The sequence below is a fragment of the Callospermophilus lateralis genome, unplaced genomic scaffold, assembly GCF_048772815.1.
Source record: "Callospermophilus lateralis isolate mCalLat2 unplaced genomic scaffold, mCalLat2.hap1 Scaffold_94, whole genome shotgun sequence".
NCBI lineage: Eukaryota > Metazoa > Chordata > Mammalia > Rodentia > Sciuridae > Callospermophilus > Callospermophilus lateralis.
Genome location: NW_027517559.1, coordinates 2,924,469 through 2,945,015, shown reverse-complemented (window position 1 = coordinate 2,945,015; position 20,547 = coordinate 2,924,469). Strand labels below are relative to the sequence as shown.

At 42.6% G+C, this 20,547-nt stretch overlaps 2 protein-coding genes across 2 annotated transcripts in view; one reads left to right on the top strand and one right to left on the bottom strand.

Moving 5' to 3' along the window:
- Positions 1-5,151: 5,151 nt before the first annotated feature.
- On the top strand, positions 5,152-13,121 carry LOC143641286 (protein FAM90A26-like). Its single transcript, XM_077108563.1, has 3 exons — positions 5,152-5,374; positions 10,758-10,942; positions 12,393-13,121. Exons 1-3 carry the CDS (start codon positions 5,152-5,154, stop codon positions 13,119-13,121), a joined length of 1,137 nt encoding a protein of 378 aa, XP_076964678.1.
- A 19-nt stretch (positions 13,122-13,140) lies between these two features.
- The window catches only part of LOC143641285 (contactin-4-like), a 146,701-nt gene continuing 139,294 nt past the window's right edge, over positions 13,141-20,547 (bottom strand). The window contains exon 10 of the mRNA XM_077108562.1: positions 13,141-13,203. Within this exon, the coding sequence (XP_076964677.1) occupies positions 13,141-13,203 (63 nt within the window). The remainder of the gene's footprint in view (positions 13,204-20,547) is intronic.

Genomic DNA, 20,547 nt, shown 5'->3' with positions numbered 1-20,547 from the left:
TAGTGAGTAGATGATTTGTGTCTGATTTGTGCATGCACCTTGGGCACATGGTGCATAAACAAGTAACAGGCTCTTGGCTGGTGTGACTTCCTCATCCTCACAGACCTGAGCCAGATTTTCTCCCTGCCTCTTATTGGGTAAGTGAGAGGCGTTGCTGTGGCAGCAAGTAATTTGCTTCCTCACCCAAACTGTGAGGTTCAGAAAAGGTGATTCTGCAGTGGTTTCACAGTGGAAAGAGAAAATCATCTCAGACAAAAGGGAGAAAAAAATCTCCGGGAATTCATTGTGTCTTTTCAGCTCCCAGAACATCTCATTCAGAGGGGAGCTGTCATCTTCTTATTCCTGATCTAGTTTGAAGCTCAGAACTCACAGCCTGCCTGCCTTTAGCCTGAATTTCTCTGCAAATGTGAAGCCCAAAGGGAGAGTCCCCAGGGAGCAACTGCTCCAAATACTGAATAGCAAGGAGATCAAAGGTGTGCAGCAAAACTTACTTGTAGGTCCCTCTGCCACCAACATCCCTACCACTACACCACATACACACAGCCTGCCCTGCCTTCCCAGTTGCTTCCACCAAGATAAGGTAAGACTATGACAGCAACAGAGGCCCCAGACTCAGGGGTTTCATTAACATGGAGGTCAGTCACCTTTTAGCACAAGGACTTTAGGACAATTAGCCTTATTCACCTCTGCAAGATCTTGGCATTATGCACTGGTAAAAGCTTAGATTTTTAGAGGCAGCATGCATGGGCTCAAATCCCACTTAGAGCAAGTTCCTCAACCTTCTTTGAAACTCAGTTTCCACACCTGCAAAATGGCGGATGTTATGAACCCAAGTGTCAATTGTGTGGAACAGACTAAAGATATGGCTGCAGAACCCCTGGCCTGCAGTAGGCTCACAACAAATTCTATTTCCCTCCCCTGTGCAGGGCAGCCAGCCTGGTCTATGTGGACACCCTCTCTCTATATGTTCCTCTTGGAGACCTCAAAAGGTTAGCTGGTCATACACTTCTCTTTTAGCATCTTCAAGAGTGCTCCAGACAAGGAATCCCACGACACTACCTTGGAATTTCCAGTCCATACTAAAATAGAAAGTAATGTGAAGTGCAAAGACTACAAGTCACAGTGCAAGCATCTAATACTTGTTCAAAATAAAAATTACCAGGGGCAAGATTACTTTGGGAAAATGCAAGTAACTCTCTTTGGGGGAGGATGTATATGCCTCCTGAAGCTGCCTGGATTTCCAGCAATACTCAGCAATGAAAGCAACCTGCAGGTGGCCTGGGATAAGAAGGGGTGTCCCCAGCCCCTGGCTCTAGGATTTCCTGGATCAGGACCCTGCTCAGGTCCAGTTGTGGCCTCCTGAAAAAGCATGCACCTGAGTCCCTAAGAAGCGCCTGAGCCCTGCTGTTATAAGTGGTTCCATCAGACAATCTTGCTGACACCCCATAGAGTCTTTCCCAGAGGAAACAGGGAGATAAGTGATCTTATCCTTTTCACTTAGGCATCCTTAGGAGATACACAGTAGAAAGCAATGGTAAATGAAAAACGGTTTCAGTTTAAAGTACAGATTCTAGTTTCAAGACTATTACTGAGTACATATAGTGTGACAGATGAAATGAAGACCAACTCCTCAACAAAGCACAGTGTGCCCCTGTCCCACTTCTGCATTGTCCACACCAGCCACCTACATCTCAGGTGACCACAGAAACCCTTTCTTCTTGGACATCTCAGCTCCAAGGGTGAATGTTGGTATTGCCTCAAGCCAATCCAATTGTCCCAATTCCTTTGTGGGTGGATCTGAGCATGGGCATAAAATTGAGTTCTGGAAAAAAAAAAACAGAAGGAAAATGGGGAATAAGAGAAGAAAGGGGAACCAAAAAGCATGTTAAACAAAAATTCCTCTTATCTATTAGGCATTGTCATGTCTGCATAGGAAGCCTGGAATGCTGGCAGCCCTTTTGTAATGGGAAGGGAGCTAAGCTTTTATGACAGGATGGTGAAGTGAAAGGGTGGGAAGAATCTGGTTCTGCTTTTGTTTTCTGCACTGGCAATAAAACCCAGGACCCTATGCATGCTAGGCAATTGCTCTCTGACTGAGCTAACCCCAGCCCTAGAATCTAGTTTTTTGATAATATTGTTTGAGCCACTATTCAGCCCCACAGTTGTCCTACATCAGGACTTCTTGCTAAGTAAGATAAAATATTCTCATTCTATCTGTTCCATTTTAACCTGTGTTTTCTGTTCATTGACACTAAACACATCTTAATTGATAAGGGCCTCATGCACTTGATTTTTTTATGTTCAAATTTTTTATGTTCAAACTTGTTATCATACAACAAGTCACAAGACAAACCTGTCTTACTCTGAATTTTCCATTTTGCTTTTCAAGAGAGTAGGAGAAATAGGGGGCATAAGGAGGGGAAGAACAATTTTTCTTAGCTATCCATAAAGTGAGACCAGCCTGCTCCTCAATGATTGATTCTGCAGATAGGTGATTGCTTCTTTTCGTGTGTGTGTGTGTGTGTGTGTGTGTGTGTGTGTGTGTGTGTGTGTGTGTGTTTTGGAGGAGAAAATGAATGCAGAGATAGTTTGCAAAAGATGGGGATATAAAAGAAAAATTTAAGGATTGTAGGGACTGTTTTTTATGAGAGGTTTTATGGAAGTCTATACATGGACATTTGGGCTGGCTAGGGGAGTGAGTGGGGTACTCACACACAGCCCACTTGCTACTCACTGAGCTGCCACTGGCTCCACCTACCTGGAGGAAAGATCTAAGATGCACAAAGATCCTCTAAAGATTAGTAGTATTCTTATGAGCAATGTTGCTTCAAGGCCAGTCCACAAACTGTGGCATAGAGATCAGGGTCCTATCTCCATTTCTAGCTCAAGACTGTTCTAAAGTCCATTCCAGAAGCTGAGACTTTGGCAATAGCAAGACAGCTCCTTGGAACAGATGTTCTCAAGATCTTGAAGCACATTCTCCTGTGTCTGCAAATTGCTTTAAACATGTCATCACAAATCAGAGTGATTACATATAGGCTCTTTGGTTCAAACATCATCTCTAAGTATGTCCATTGTCCTAGTCAAGAATGTGTGTTTCAGAGGTGATCAGCTTGGTTTTACATCAGACAGGCCATGACAAACATTCTAATATCTGTGTTTTCATCAACACCATGCTAATTAGAGTAGTGAATATCAGAAATGGCTTCTTCATGATAAAATCAGTAACCTATCAATCAACATGATTTGTGGTTAGAGATGCATTCCCTTTGGTAGAATTGGTGTGTTAGTCAGCTTTCTTTCCCTGTGACCAAGATACCTGATGCGGACAATTTAAGGGAAGGATGGTTTATTTGGGGTTTGTGGTTTCAGAGGTGCTAGTGTTGGCTGGCTGACCCCATTGCTCTGGGTTTGAGGTATGGGGGAGCCTCACAGCAGCAAGGCATTGTAGAAGAAAGCTGCTTAACTTGTGGCAGCTAGGAGCAGAGAAAAAGTGTCCAGCAGGAGTTCAGACCCTGGGGAAAGGGTTATATAAGTGAACAAGTACTCATAAGCAGATATGTATGACCTTTAGTACATATGCTAAATCAGGATATTTATGAACATGATTACATACCAAATCAGAGTGACCTAACCATAGCCATCTTGAGCCTACCCCACAGAAAGAGAGAAAGAGAGACAGACAGAGACAGAGAGAGGGGAGCCAGGGACAAGATATAGTTCAAGGCCACACCCCAGTGACCTATTTTCTCCAGCCAAGCCCCACTTTCCTACAGTTACCACCCTTGGATGATGGCCGCTGCATTATTAACCCATCAAATGGCTTAATCCACTGATGAGGTTACAACTCTTGGAATCTAATCACTTTACCTCTGAATATTCCTGCATTGCCTAATATTTGAGCTTTTGGGGGGAAATTTTATATTCAAACCATAATAAATGGTATTTAAGATATGTGGACTAGATAAAATATTTTAGAGATAAACAGACAACTGAAACCCAGATTACTGAATACTAGGATACAGAGTCACCAGCCAGTTTAGAGGAAAAACATCAAGATACAGAGGCTGCAAGGCTGACGCAACTCAGCTGGGTCTTGAAGGCTAGGCTGCAAAGGCAAGGTGAAGGAAAAGGATGAAAGGCCTTGAGAAAGGTTGGTAACTGTGCAGGGAACTGCTGCGTGTCTGCAGGACCCCAGGGCGACTCCATGTAATTGGGCTTTTTGGCAACAGGGCACAGGGTGACCTGGGAGATGAAGGTGGAGGGTCTGGCAACCCCTGATAAAGCTGAAGCTTCAGGCACAGAGGATATTGAACTTGATGCTGAAAGTGATAAGAAATTGAAGCATTTAAAACAGAGAAGAAACTTTTTACAAAATAAACTTGTAAAAATTATTTGACAGGAAACAAAGCTATAGTAGTCATTTATGGTGTGATTTTTTTAAAGTTGGGTATATGTAGATTTATTTACCTCTAATATCCATCTCTTCCTGTAAGTCATCTATAATTAAGGTGTTTTTTTAAAGCTGAAGGCTCATTATCCTCTTATACTAGTATTTAAATCAAGGAATGCTCTTTATCTTCTTAGTAAATCATGTTGCTGAGGACTCCCCACCTGTTGAAGAAGAGGCTTTCTTTGCTTCTGAGGAAGGCAGACCCCACTGAGATCAAAGAAATCAGAGTCCAGCTTGAAGATTCAAATAGATTTGAAGTCCATGGTGAAGACAATAATCTTGAAAGCAGGGCTTTAAAGATAAAAGTGTTTTCTAAATTCTGAACCCTTCCCTTCAAATAAGAAGCAGCAAAACTTAGATCATAGAGAAGGGAAGACTAGGATAAGGAGCAACATTTGAAAGGGGAAAGAGGGAGGGTCAAAAGATCACATGCAAATGTCTTGATTAGTCCTGTGGGTAGAAACTTCCAGAATAGGCAGGCATAAGGAACTCATTCTCATGTTTTGAGAAACTTGAGAACACTGGGAGGTCTATGCCAGAGGAGACCGCAGGACACTCAAAGGTGTCCCACATTAGACAGTGGTCCTCACTCAATGGTACAGGAGAGTAAAGGAACTTAATTCAAGTGGAGTTAGAGGTCCCAATGGACCACAGTGTATGACTCATGCAGGGCTCTAGGAGGATCTACAAGTACCAGTATGGGATCAGAAGTGCTACAAGGACTGGTATGCCAGAGGAAACATGGATTTCCAAAGAGGAGGCCACGGAGCACAGGGCTCGTGACTGAAAGAACCCTCAATTTTTGCAGTGACATCCAAAATTCCAACCAGGACCCCTTACTCAATGACCCACAGGAGTCACAGGATGAGGGCCATCTAGTGGACAGTTGGAGGAATCCCAAGGACTTAGGCCTCTACCCAGGTGCCCACAGAGAGCAAAGGTACAGCTTGAAGAGAGAAAGAATCAGTTTGAATCCATAGATCTACAGTTTACCCCCAACTGACAGCTTTTTCCATCTAATGAATGTTGAGGGGGGCAGCACTCCAAGGTCAGGGTCAGTGATTGGCCTCAGGTTCAGTGGTCAGTCACACCCCCACATAGACAGGCTCTCGCACCAGGAGAGGGTCGGGAAAGCTCTGACACAGTTTAGCCAGAGAGCCTCACACTCAATCCGGGAGTTGCCCAATCACGTGTGAGAATGACTCCCCACAGTCTGCTCTCCCCTCCACTTCCCTAATCCCTGCCCACCCTCTTATTTCACAACTCAGATACTGCCTCTTTCAAATTGCCAAGGGGACCACAAGGGCCCCAATTGATTTCTTTCCTCTGAGAAGCTCCAGAACTGAAGACCTACCCAAATGCTGACACTTCATCACCAGTGTGTTTATCAAGCATTTTCATGGGGCACAGTGCACCCTTTTACAGGGAAGAAAATCCCATCTCAAAGAGGTTAGGAACCTGTTCCTGAGTCTCTAGAAACCTCAGCATCAGTGCTGCCCAGTCACATCCTCCCCCTCATGCCCAAAATATCATAAAAAACTAGGTCTTCATATTTTACAAGAAAACTTTGAAGGTTTATATCTATTCACCCTATAGTCCAGGTAAACTGCTTGAAGGTGGAGATCATTTATTTATGCAAAGTACAGCAAACATATATTGAGTTCCTGCTATTTGCCAGACACTGTGCTCAGCACTAGATATAAGGAAAAACCAATACAATTCTTACCACCAAAGTTTGTAGAGTCTGGGACAGAACAGAAAAGAAAACCTGCACTACAGAGTGGAAAGCGTCCTAATAAGGAAAATGTGGGGGTGGCCCAGATGGGAAAGCCTTTCCAAAGAAAAAGTCCTTTAACTGAGCCTTGAAAGGAAAAAAAGGCAGAAGAGAGGGGAACTTGCTTGTATTCAGCAGGTACTATGTGCTCAGCATGAACCAAGTGCCTTTTTAACACTCATAGCCACCCTCTGAAATATGCAGCAAGGGCAGAGGATGGCAGGCTTTTCAATTCATGCTGTGTTTCACCATCCATTACCAAGGACAACAAACTCTTAAGTACTATTTATGTGGCAGTACCATTCTAGATACTTCATGTATGTCACCTAATCATTACAACAATAGTGCTACAAGGTAAGCACTGTTTTACAAATCAGTAATACAGGCACAGAAAGGTAAAGAAAGCAACTTTCCCGCAGTCACATAGCAAGTGGATGAACTGGATTTAAACAAGGTATACTGACTCTAGAGTCTGAGCTTCTAGCCACCATCCTATGCCATGTCACCAGACATTTTTTCAACCTTTGAAACACCTTTATTGACAAAAGTAATGTACAGTCTTACTAAATGATTCCATAATTTAAATGTCTAAAACCTAAGTTTCTTCCTCATACCTTACCTCATTCTGTTTCTCAAAAGGAAATAGTATTAACAGTTCGGTAAGTATAAAAGCTAAATATTATTATTACCATTTTACAGATGGGAGAGTTGAGTCTTGGAAATGTCAAGTGACTCATCTGGGGTCACAGAGTTGGTAGATGGTAAAACTGGGATTCAGAACCAAATCTTTATGCCTCTAACAATTGTATGGAAACTACCAGACAAACAGGTAGCCTAGTAGAGGGACCCTCGAAGAAGCCTGGCATGTGCATTGCAGGCAGGATCAAGAAAGAGTGCAAGGGGTATGTGATCCCATTGGCCTTTTAGGAAAGTCTCTCTGGTGACAACTTTGGGGTGGAAAGTCAGAAACTAGAAGTACACAGTATCTCATGTTCCAGGTGATGCTATGCTATTTTATCATCATTTTACCTTGAAACAAAGCAAAATAGTTATCAAAAGAATTTCCTCCCAGATGTCTAGAAATGTAAACTTGTTTTAAATTGTCTCCATGGGCATAGTTCAGGAGCCTAGAAATGGGCTCCTCATGAGCTGAGTAGAAGATGGGAGCTGAGTCCTTGTCCCTATCCCTGCTGTGTTGTTTTCTGTAACTTCCTTTCCCTCTAAATCTGCCCTTGATCTTTACTTTACCCTTTCACTGGGACCAGTGTAACACAGAAGACAGTGTATCATCAGATCCACCCCTGAAGAAGAGGCCTTTTACCTCCCAGAAGCCGCAGATTCATGTGCCCCATGCCCCTTAGCCAGGGAGGGAAGATAAATGTGTGAAGCAGTCAGCGGTAAACAACTGGGAGTGGTGGGAAATGTGGTAAGCTGGAGGAGGCATCAGCAATCTTGAACAGGCCAACACAATTTTTTTTTTTGGCACCAACATGCTAGTCAAACAAAATACAGTCAAATTCTCATTGTTTGCAGGTTCTGTATTTGTGAATTTGCCTACTTGCTAAAATGTATTTGCAACTTCAAAAATCAATACTTGATCATTTTGGGGTCATTCACAGACATGCACAGAATAACAAAAAATTCTAAGGCTTCCCCTCACCACAGTCCCCAGCTGTAGTGAAGCTGACATTCTGCCTTCTCATTTCATACTGTAAACGAGTATCCTTTCCATGATCTATATATTGGCACATTTTCATGTCCTGGATGATAATTTTGTTGCTTAAAACAGCCCCCAAATCATAGGGTTAAAGCACTCTTTAGTGTTCCTAAGGCTGAGAAGGCAGGGTTAGGCCTTATGAGAAAACACATGTGCTCTGTAAGCCTCATGTAGGTATGAGTCATGGTACTGATAGCTGTGAGTTCAACATTCATGAAACAACAATATATATTAAATGAGGTGCCTTTAAACAGAGAACAAGGTTGTGGATTGATTGGCAGACAAAAAGTGTTGTGACCAGACTCTAGAGGAGCCCAGCCTTTATACTCTTAGGAGAATCCACTGTTTGGGATTTGCCAATTCCGTATTAGCTGCAACTTAATTGAATATGACTACTGATAATAGCAGGAATCATCTGGATCTGAAAGACAGTCATTTGGTGTCAGTTTCTCCAAGTTCTCTATGGCAGGATGTCTAAGGTATGACAGGTTATCACTGGGTTCTATAATTAAGTATTGGAGTTTGTGTGTGGTTTTTCCAAATTATGAAAGGAAATTCCAGAATTCACATGTTGGAATGCCTTATAGAATTAAAGGATGCATCAATCACAGCCCCCAAAGAAAAAATGCTTTCCACTCTCCCAAGTGCTTCCCAGTGGTCCACCTCAACCAGAAGCCAACTGACAAGGAGCCCAGGTCCAACCTCCAGGGCACAGAGAAGGGCAAGGAGTGGGTCTGCAGGAGGGTGAAATGGAGAATTAAGTAGAAGTTGCACCCACTTTCTCCACAGAAAAGTTTTAACTGGGCTTCTCCAGAAATCTTCACCATGGCTGATTTTAGGACTATGAGCAAAAGAGTCTCTGCAAAAGAGTTCAATGTAGATAAACTTATTATTTTCATGTCACCCTGTTTTACTTGGCTGCTGGCCAAGAAGATACCAGCACTACAGGAGCTGAACACCCCCTTACTAGTTTTTCACAAACATATCCAGTATAGTAGTTTGTAAAAATGTGCAAACTAGGCCTCTGGCCTTGAGCTGGGCTTCACAGAGATGTCTACATTTTTAAGATAAGAGAAGTTGCCAATTGGGCTCCATGGTAACAGCTGGCAGGGGGAGGGAAGAAAGGGGAGAAGAAGCTCTCCTCTTCTCAGGTGCTGTCCTTGAAGGGTTAACTTGCCCATAACAGTAAAAGAAAAAGCTGCTTTTGTGTGAATTCTGCAGACATGAACTTCTGAGCCCCTCCCCTTACATGCTACATATAAAACTCTAAAACTACCTGAAATCAGGGTTCAGAGGATTGATTGATTACAGCAAAAGCTGTGCCCTCTGAACCTGGATGCAGCTAAATAAAACTGTTTTCTGCTATCTTTGGTGCTTTGCCTCATCAGTCCCTACAACAAAACCAACCCAGGAAGCTAGATATTAATGAAGCAATCCCATAATTAATGTATAGATACAGTTAATGCATTGACCAGCTTGATATTCTGACAGTATTGGATACAACAGCAGGAACTGATGAGGTGAGAAAGTCTCTACAAGGAAGCAAAGCTTGAGCTGATCTGAAAGATGAGTAAAGGTCAAGCAGCTCAATGAGAGGGATAACAAATGCAGAGGCCCTTAGAGAGGAAGGAGCAGGGTGCTCACAGCAGGTAAAAAGGTAAAAATTTGGTCTTTTGAGAGGCTATTTGGCAGTTGCTACAATTTTTCAAACATGTAAACATTACTACTCAGTAAAACTCTTTTAGACATTTATTCTAGAAAAACTACTTTCACATGGGCCCAGAGTAGCATTAACCTGTTGTCAAGGGGAGTAAAACTGAGAGAAAACCTGAATAAACCCTCTAGCTTCACTTGCTTTTAGTTACTTGCCCTTATCCCACATAGCTAAGCAGTGTGCTCCTGTTAGCTTTTCTGAGCACCACACCTCTGCCATGGGGTTCACAATGGTAACAGTAGCCTCAGTTGATTTCAGGAACCTTGAGGTAGCCTTTGTCTCTCTCCAACTGGTTAAAGTCACCGACCCTTCCCTTGAGCCTGTTGAAGTATGGAGGGAGGACCTTTAGAAATCAGAAGGCCAAAAACGCGACCCTCAGAGTGCTAATGATGCCATTTTCTAACATTCATTCTAGGAAGTATCATGAGGTTTGATTATACATGTGCAGAAAACCAATTTTACTTTTCCTTACGTGTAAGCCCCTTTCCCTATGCCTTAGACCACCTGCTTCTTTATCCTATAAACCCCCCTAGGAGCCTATCCTTAGGGAGGCAGGTTTGAGTCTGGAATTCCTACTTCCTGGTGTTTGGTGGCCTTGTGAGTACTTTTTCTTTTTTTTTTTTTTTTTCTTTTTACAAAACATCATTTCAGGCTTGGCAATGAGAAGCCAGGGGGCGACACAGGTCAGAATCTCGGTTACATTTTCTCAGATTGCCTCTACCACCCAATTGTCCCTTTCCAACCCATGAGGACCTGCCCTGGCAACTCCTCTCCGTTTAGTCCTTTCCTAGGATGAGAGGAGGCATCTTATGGAACCACTTGAAACCCATGCATCCCAACATTTGTCCTGTTGTTGAAACCTGGCCCAGTGTCTTTAAGTTGCAACATCCAAACCTTCCTTCCAGTGCCTCTGTATAATAAGTGATTCCACAAACGTGTTCTAGGACTTTAAAAACCTTAGAAATTCATGGTTCACAGGCCTGAGTGCCTGACCTAAAATAAGAGGAAAGTAAGACTTAAAATCTCTCTTTGTCTGTAAAAGGGCAGAGCTGCTTATAGGTGTGCTGTCTCCTCACAACTTGTGATTTTCCACTGACAGCTAAAGTGCAAGTTCTGTGGGGCTTTTGGACACACTGCAAGAGCAGAAGTTGCCCCATCAAGTGCTGGGATGGTGCACTGGCCCCACAACCCTTGGGCCCAAAGAAGAAGAAGGAGAACCAGGCACCAAGCAAGCCTGAGAATTTCCAGAACACAGAGGGCTGTGAGCAGCCAGCCAAGGTCCAGGTACAGAGGTGAGGGTTGGGGAAGGTGAGATCCAAGCCTCGGGGACAAAACTCCAGGGGGGTGGTGTCTCTCCTTCTCCACACAGTCATCTCTACACATCCACGTGCAGCTAATGACTGGGTCAATGGAGAGAGATAGACAAGGATTTTACATCACAAAGCCACAGCCTGCAGCTCATTCTCCTGTGCATTCAATTCAGAAAGGGGAGGGAGTCAGGGCAGCACTAGTTACATGAACACAAAGGCAATGTGTCCACCTGGAACCACTTAGTGGTAAATGAGAAGGGCTGGCTGAACGTAGGGACTGGGTGTTGTAGGAGGAAAGGCACAGACTTGGGGGAGATCCCAGGGTAGCACAGGAGACACTAAGAAAATGGACACCTCTCATTTCACTCCCTCCTCTGCATCCATCCAAATACCATCATGTGTTCTGCAGGCAAGAAGAGGAACAGGGGAATGCTCTACTCCAGACATGGAATAGTAGAGTCTGTAAACAAGTCTGGATGGTGCCTGGCGAAATGCCAGATGGAGTGGTTTGTGAAGTAACGCCAGTAAGCCATTAAGTGTGGAGATTCCTTATAGGTTGACTGCTGTATCTAGTTTATGTTAATTAGATAAGCTGTGTGGAATGTATAAATACCTCTGTTGTCTTACAATAAACGGCTTCCACTCCTGCTGTATCAATCTACACAAGTTGCTCATCACCCCCTGGTTATTTTGCTGCAGCCGGACTGTGGCAATGGAGTACCAATAGGAGACCCCAGGAGAGGCAGCAACACAAATGGAAGGAAGTGACAGAACCCAGTGCCTTTCTAAGGGTGAGTAAAACATGGTTGCCTGCTCTTTTGGTGTCCTGGATAAGCCTGATATGTTCTTCTCCATGGCCCTTCTGCCTGAGGGATTTGCTATCAACATTTAAACCCAATGGGACACAAGCTTGGATGTTTTTCACATTTGCTCTTTCCAATTTTGTGTGGTATTTTTTTCATATTCCCCATGATGTGGTACATGGGCTCATGGAGGCAGAGTTGACTCCAACTTCTCAAAGGAGACAATGTCCAATGCAGTCATATTCCTACTGAAAGTGGGGCAACACTCTCAACTTCTGTGGGTCAACTCCTCTGTAGTCACACTCTGCTGAAAGGAGCATTAGCCATGGACATCCCATGGAAGAACACACAAAAGAGCCCTGTCCATCTCAATGCATGAGACCTCCAATTAAGAACGGGATATTTCCCAATATGCCCTGAAACATGTCAAGTCATTCTTGTAATGGATCTTTGGCTGATCGCCATGGAGGTGGAGCACCCCTTATCTTTTCCCGGGCTGATGACTTGTCTTCCTCTTCCACTCTATGTTCTATAGCCGAATTCCTGTTTAGGTGGGCCTTGTTGGTGCTTGAGAGAGAGCAGGGACTCAGGAAAGTTTCCTGTGTTTGTCTTTTCCTCCAGAAACCCAGCAGGCCATTGCCCATCCACACGACCAGGACGAAGTGTGTTCTGGGCTCTGTGTTTGAGCCACGTGTTCAGAACTCGGATGAGAGTCTTACCTTCACTAGCGAACATCCCTTTCAGAGACCCGAACTTGGACTCCACTCAGGTCCTGGGATCCAGAAAAAACAGGATGTGACCATCCCTGGCACCATCCATCCAGCATCAAGGCACTCAGGGCAGAACCCTGCCCTCTTTAGGAAGAAAGCTATTGAAACGCCAGAGATTGTCTCCTCTAAAACTGCCCAGACTTCTGCCAAAAGTCTCAGAGGGGGCCATGTTATCCACCCTCTGTCACTAGTCAGGTGTTCTGATGTGAGCAAAGAGCCCTGCCTGCAGCCTGCAGCATGTCCACAGAGCCAGGACCACAAACTCAGCTTCCAGGCCCCATGCAAGAGACAATCTCAGGTCCACATCCAGACTGGCCAGAATGCCCCAAAGAAACTCAGGCTGGGGCACAGTCTCACTCCACAGGGGAACACCTGTGGGCCAGGCTCAGAGGCTGGGAAGTCTCTGCCTGCTCGGCAAGATACAAGTGGTATTGGACTAAAAGGGTCATCCCAGGTGACCATGAAAACTCCAGGCCATGATTCCAGCATGGATCTTTGCCCTCCCAAGGAAAGCCCTTTCTTGAATCTAGTCAAGCCCTGCACCAAATCTAGTCCACCAGCACCCAGCTGTGTTCCCTGACAGCCCCTCCGAATGGTCTTCAAGAGAATGCACGAGGACTGGTGGGGGTAAAACGGGCCTCATTTGGTAACAGCTGCAGTGTCTGTTTCAACAAAACTCTGGAAACAGAGTGTGCCCATTAACTAGGAATGTGAAATGAACATTCCTATGGGACTCCCAATTTGGGAGATTAAGCAATTAAGAGGAATAAAGTAAACATAGATAGGGTAGCTTAGAAATATATAGAAGACTTAATGTCTAAGGAGGAAGAAAATTTGAAAACAATGTAAAAAGCATTACCAAATATATGTAAAAAAAATCTGTGTGTATATACACATATACAAATATATTAGGATAGGTCTGAATGGATATACCCCATGCTAACAATAGGTTTACTTCTGGAATAGGAGCAAGAAAGAATGATTTTTTGCTTTCAAAAAAAATTCTACCTATGAACTTTTAAACTTCTGAAGCTTTTCAAAGGTAATTTGTGTATAATTCTCATAATTAAAAATAAGTGCAGCTGGGCACTGTTGCTCAGGAGGCGGAGGCAGGAGGCTCATGAGTTCAAAGCCAGCCCCAGCAAAACCAAGGCACTAAGCAACTCAGTGAGACCCTGTCTCTAAGTTAAAAAAAAGGGCTGGGGATGTGGCTCAGTGATCAAGTACCCCTGAGTTCAATCCCTGGTACACATCCCCACCCCCCCAAAAGTACAGTATATGTTTAAAAACAGAAGGCAAGATTTTTTTAACTAAAGCAATGCTAGCATCTATGGGTTTTATACTGGGAAATATAAATTTTCCTAGAATCATTTATGTTCTGTAGCTCATCTTAGTCCTAGACAATCCTTCAGGCCAGTAGTTTTCAATCTTGACTGAATATAGGGGAAACCCAGGGAGACTTTTTAAATGCTTATGCTCAGCCCCCATCTCTAGAGATTCTGAGTTAATTTTTCAGGGTGGGCACCAACCATGGGAATTATTTTCAAATTCCTCAGTGATTCCATTTTGCAGCCATTGTTGAGAACCTCTGCTCTTTGGTGTCTGTATCTCCTGGGTCTCTAACATAAAAACCTGGCTCTGAGATTTTAGCCAGCCAAGAACCACCAATCCCTTTGCAAAGAATGGTGTCTGGAAAGGGTGTGGGTGAAGATACTATCATACAGCCCTGATATTTTCATCAGAGGCAGCAGGATACATGTTGGCCTCAGAGTCGAGAAGGTACAGGCCTAGACTGTAAAAGATACACAGGCAAGGAAAGAGCTTTGAGGACAAATATAGTTAGACTATCCTTCTCATTATTTATTAAGCACCAACTGTGCTTTAGACCCTTTAGAACAGAACACAGACTGCTGACAAGAGGGTCAAGAAAGACTGTGAATCAGGTGAGTAATTCATCCTGGTTTACCTGGAACTTTCCTGGTTGAGGTGTGTTTGACACTGTGTTTACAAGATAGACAGGTCATTGGTTAATTACCTTAGATGCAAGCAGATAATTGTACATTTGATGCTTATCCAAATTGGGCTAGGACAATGAGAAAGTTAAAAGGAGAAAGGAAAAGGAAATACATCTGTATGTTGGAGAAGTGTATTCTCTATTTCTAAGAAAATATTACAAAGGTGACCAATGGGGAAGATGGGTCTTCCAGAGGTGACTAACTGTTCCAGTTTGCCTCATGTTATGGACTCTATGTGTTCCCCCAAATTCATATACTTTGGGAGGTAATCAGATGAGATAATGAGTACAGAATCCTCATGATGAGCTTATTATTTTTGTAAGAAGAAACCAGAGTGCTCTCAAAATCAACACCCCCCCCATTCTTTCTTATGTAGGAAATACCAAAAAGGCAGCCATCTACAAGCCAAGACTAACCGGAGCCTAACCACAATGGTGCCTGATATCCTGATACTGGGCTCTTAATTAAGCTACCCAGTATATGGAATTTCATGACAGCCATCCAAATAGACTGAAATAATTGAGATGTGGGATTTTCCCTTTTAAAAGACAGGCAGTCCTGGCAAACTGTCCCAGGTTTCCTAGGATTTGGACGTTCAATGCTAAAACCAGGAAAGTTCCAGGTAAGCCAGGATGAATTACTCACCTGATCCACTACATATGGTGTTCCTCTTTCTAAATGAGAATTTCTTCTTTTCATTAGGCAAAGGCAAAATTATTGGCAACTGCTTCCAGAATGTATCTCACATTTACCATCTCCATGGTTTGACCCCCAGGTAGAGGCATCTGCAAACAAGGCTAATCTTTCCTTGGCATTGGACATGCTGCTTTAAGAAAATTAAAGTGGAAGGCTCTTTTATGAGCAAAACCTTTATTGCTCTCATAACTAGTCAGACTGAGGAAGGTCCAGTGAGGGAAGCCTAAAATTATATTTATTTATTTTCTATTAATAAATCTGGGCTTCTCTTAAAGCATCAACGTAAGCTTGATTAAAGTTCTCTTGCAAATGATCCCCAAGTGATTTGTTCCGTGCCTTTAATTCAATGTCAAGAGCAGCTCCTTGTCAAATGGTTGCCAGGAGATAGCCCAGAATGCAACTCCCCATCTCCTCTGCCATGGCAACATGTTGATAGTTCTTCCTTTGTCTTCTATCTGTGGAAGTCTAGATTTCTGAGAATAGTATTCTTTCCTTGATTATCTAGTTAATCTTGCAGAGAGAAAAGAACCCTTCTAACATTCCTCCTGCACAAAGAGACATTACCAGTCTATCACTGACTGCTCCTTTGTGACCTTGAACTGTGGCTGCCATCATTCTTTCTTATCCTCTCAAGGCTTCCTTGAGACTCTTCTGCAAGCACTGTTAACCCTTAAAAATACAATAACCCACTTAAATGATGGCTTCTCAAATAGCAGGTGTGATCTTTATAACATTGTCCTGATCTAACAACAGGAAGTATGTTGAAGCTGGGGTTGATGGAAATGGGGCTAAGTGCAGTTTCTTCATTTGTGAAATAGGGAAATACTTGTAGGTTATTATGAGGATAAAATACCTTTAAAAATGTATTTAATGTAAGCTTTTAAAACAGTCACTGTCACATAGTTGGTATTCAATAAATGTTAGATCTTATTATCTGAGAACCATTCAATTTGATTTTTTGCCAAATTTAGAGAAAAAATATAAACTCTCACACAATTGCATTTATAAGTGACTACTCATGTTGGCCTATGTAAAGATATTGTACTGGCTCTAAGTAGAGTCATCTGAACAAAATTGGTCCTGAGGGTTTAAAGAAAGTCACCAGAACTTGCCCTGTCTCTTTATTACTTGGATTTGATTTTTCCTGTAAGCTTCACCCCAATAGATTCTCTTACAGCCCCAGACTGACCTCCTTTTATCTGGCCATGCAGATAGAAAGAGCACTTCTATTTCCCAAAACATCCTACAAGGATTTTGGGAAGGAGTCACATTGGACTAATGGATATAATGTGTGCATCTGTGAGTCAAACTGTGTGGCTTGGGGATAGGACACATATAAGGGCCAGAGAAGGCTGTCAGTTCCACTGGTGGGACCAGTACTGGCCAGAGGATATGTGGCCAGACATGGGGTCAGTCCTACACAAACCACTTCAACTGAGAATGGAACAGGTGTTCCCAAAGAGAATTCACTTGTTATTGTTGTAGGGACAGATGAGGCAAGGCACTGAAGGTAGCAGGAAATAGTTTATTTGGCTGAAGCCAGGTTCAGAGGGCACAGCTTTTCTGTAATCAATCAATCCCCTGAAGCTCGATTTCACGTAGTTTCAGAGTTTTAAACCCAGCATGTAAGGAAGTTTACAGTCTGCAGAAGTTCACATGAATGCAGCTTTTTCTTTCACAGTTTTGGGCAAGTTAACCCTTCAAGTACAACACCTGAGAAGGGGAGAGCTTCTTCTCCCCTTTCTTTACTCCCCCTGCCAGTTGTTATTATGGATCCCAATTGGTAACTTATTTTAAAAATGTAAACATCTCTGTGAAGCCCAGCTCAAGGCCAGAGGCCTTGTTTGCATATTTCTACAAATTACTATACTTCATATGTTTGTGAAAAACTAGTAAGGAGGTGTCCAGCACCTGGAGTGCTGGTATCTTCTTGGCCAGTGGCCAAGTAAAACAAGGCAACATGAAAATAAGAAGTTTATCTACATTGAACTCTTTTGCAGAGACTCTTTTGCTCATAGTCCTAAAATCAGCCATGGTGAAGATTTCTGTAGAAGCCTAGTTAAGACTTTTCTGTGGAGAAAGGGAGTGTCACTTTAATTCCCCCCTTTAATGATGACATAATTTAATCTATTTAATTTAAGAGCATCATTACTATTATCTTGGCTTAAAGCCTTATATAATGCCAAAACATTAGTTGTTTTCATCCTTTCAACAGTAGCTTCTATAGTGGACCCATTAGTTTTAATGCACAGTGGAGCCAAATATGGGAGCAATAAATAGGTTAACAGAAGAATATCCACAATACAAGTTAAGCTTTTAAATCTACCAAGAGTTGACCACCATCTCCCAAAATCGTTTTTGGGACCAAAAGTTTAATGCCCTTTCAAGTATGAACTAGCACGTGTGCTAGTTCTCTTGTGTTGTTGGCTATATTCTTAATTGTTTGTCTATTGTAATCCATTTGAATGCAACAATCTGAGCTGTTGAAGTTCCAACATATTTTTCTTTCCTCAGCCAGTAAGTAATCTAATTTCAAGTGATTTTGATAGTTAGCCACTCGCATCTGGTCTATTGGGTGGCTAAGAGGTGGAAGGCTGTGGCAATCTAATTTATAATAATTTTTAGTACAGCTTGTAAGTGGATAATTCTGTTTAACATGTAAATAGGAGTTCTATGGCTCCAACTGCCATTTTTTGCCTAGGAAGTGAGACCATAAGTGGCATTAATCCTTTGGGGTGGCCCAAAATTTGTGAACTCCTAAATCAAGTTCCTTCCCAATGGACCTCTTTTGTCTTTCCAAACAGTCAGCCAACTATAGCATTCCTCTGGCAGGACAGGTCCTAAATATATTTTACCACCTCTTGGTTATAAGATAATGTATGTGAGGTTAAAGTGGATTGTCTTGACACATGATTCACATGATCTCCATGGTTGGAATACGAGTAAGCCAGAACCCCTTGAGGTTATCAAAGTAATCCAAACTAAATAATAGACTGACATTTGGTTAGCATAGGTTAAAACAAAGTAAATTAACAAAGCCAAACTACTAACATCAAACAAATCCTATAAAACTTATATAAGCATAATAAAAATGTATAAATGAAATTTTGTTACCCAGAGTCCAGTCAGTAGAAGTTACTGTTTTCAAACCAGTAGCAAAAAACAAACAGAGATCCATGTATATATCTAGAAGCAAAGGATGGCAATGCATCACAGTATAAAAACTATCTCAGAGGTTGAAAGAGTTCATTAGTTTTGGGGGAAGTTTATCTTTCACTGTGCATTGATCAGCCAGTCCCTCCCATGTGACTGAAACAGTACCATAGTCTGCTCAAGACCAATCAGCTTCTGGAGTGACTGGAGCAGGGCTGTAGTCCTTCTGATCATCAAGCTTCTTTCATGCTCTTTTTTTTTTCTTTTTATGGTCAGCTTTAAGGGCATAGCAGTGTCTGGAGAGCACTCCCAGTCTTCATCTGCAGGCTTCAGTCTGGTGTAATGAATCCAGGGACCTATTTCTGCAAACTTGACTGCAATTGGGGTGGATAAAATAACAGTGAAAAGGCCCTTCCAAATAAGTTTAGGTGTTGAATATTCCATTCTTTGACCCAGACTCAACTCCAGGCTTGAAAGAGTGTGTATCTGTGGTCAAACTTACTGGCAATTTTTTAACCCATTGGCTGAGAACTTGTAAAGTTTCCCCTAAGGCCTGAAGCTGTCATTTCAGGGTTAATTCTCCTATCTCTCTTAAGTCTCCCTGTAGTCCCCTAATAAGAGGGAGGGCCTCGAATACATTATCTTATAAAGAGAGAATCTAGTCCTCCTTAACAGTGTAATAGGGAGAAGTTCATCACAATGTGAGTCTCCTGAGACAGCATACCCAATTGAGCCTTAAAGTCCTGTTCATTCTTTCAACTTTACCAGAATTCAGCGGCCTATAGGCAGTATGTAACTTTCATCTGATATTTGAACTCTTGTTCAGTAATCATGATACCTCTGCCCAAAAGCTGGCACATTGTCTTTGCCAGTAGTTATGGGGATACCAAGTCAGGGAATAATTGTCCAGAGAAGCATCCTGGTTATCTCCTTAACCTTTTCAGTGCAGTTGGAAAAGACCTCTACCCAGCCAGATTATGAGCACATAAAAACCCAAAGTTATTTATAGCCCTATGAGTGTGGTAGTTCAGTGAAGTCTAATTCCAAGTCTTCAAAAGGTGCTTATCCTATAGTTTAGATTCCTAGTGGAAGCTTTTGCCCCTGACAAGGATTTCTACAGATCATCCAGGTGATGCTTGTGAGCCAGGGAACATAGAAATGTTGACTCAGAACTGTCTCAAGTGCTATATGTCCAATGTGTTTTCCTGTGGAACTGTCTGATAAAGGCTGGGGCTAGAATCTCTGGGATGGCAATGCCGACCATCAGAAACTCTCCATCATCATCCTGGGAGAAAATTTTCTTTTGCAGTCTTAAACCACTTACTTTCATGTTGGGAATATGTTGGCTCCCATTCTGTTAGAAAGTTGGTCAGGCAGAAGGTCAGCATTTAAACCTGGAACTGGATTTTCTTCTCGTTTCTTGCAGGCAGCTAATCTGGACTCTCTGTTAGCTCTCCAATTGCCCTAAGCAAACACAGTGTTTCCCTTTTGATGGCATTAGCAATATATAATCACAACGTTTCTCTGAGCCCACACAGTGTCCAAAAGTTTAAGAATTTCTTGCCCATACATTTTGCTTTTTTTTTTCCCTCCTGAGTTAATTAGCCCCCTTTCCTTACATAAAGCCCCATGAACATGAAGGATAGTGAAAACATATTTTGAGTCTATGTAAATTTCCACACAGACTCCTGCTGTCAACTGAGGTGCTTGAGTCAAAGCAATGAGTTTTGCTTTGTGTGCTAAAATTCCCTGAAGCAGAGGTTCTGCCTCGAGACTGGAGTCCAGAGTGACCACTGCATATCCAGCAAAGCATACCTCATATTTTATAAAACTGCTTCCTTCTGTGAAGTACTCCACATCAGAGTCCCTGAGGGCTGGATGGCCAGGTGTGGTCTGCTGGAGAACATTTCATCCATGACTTCAATACAGTTGTGATCAGGTTTTCCAGGTCCAAAGGACAGCTAAGTTGCTGGGTTTAGAATCAGGATAACTTCAACATGGACATGTGGGTTGTCACATAAAATGTCCTGGTATTGACCAATGTCTCATTAGTCAACCAATATTGTCCTTTGTACTCTAACAATGTCAAAATTGAATGAGGAACCCTAAAAACCAATTTTTGTTCCATAGCCAGTTTATCAA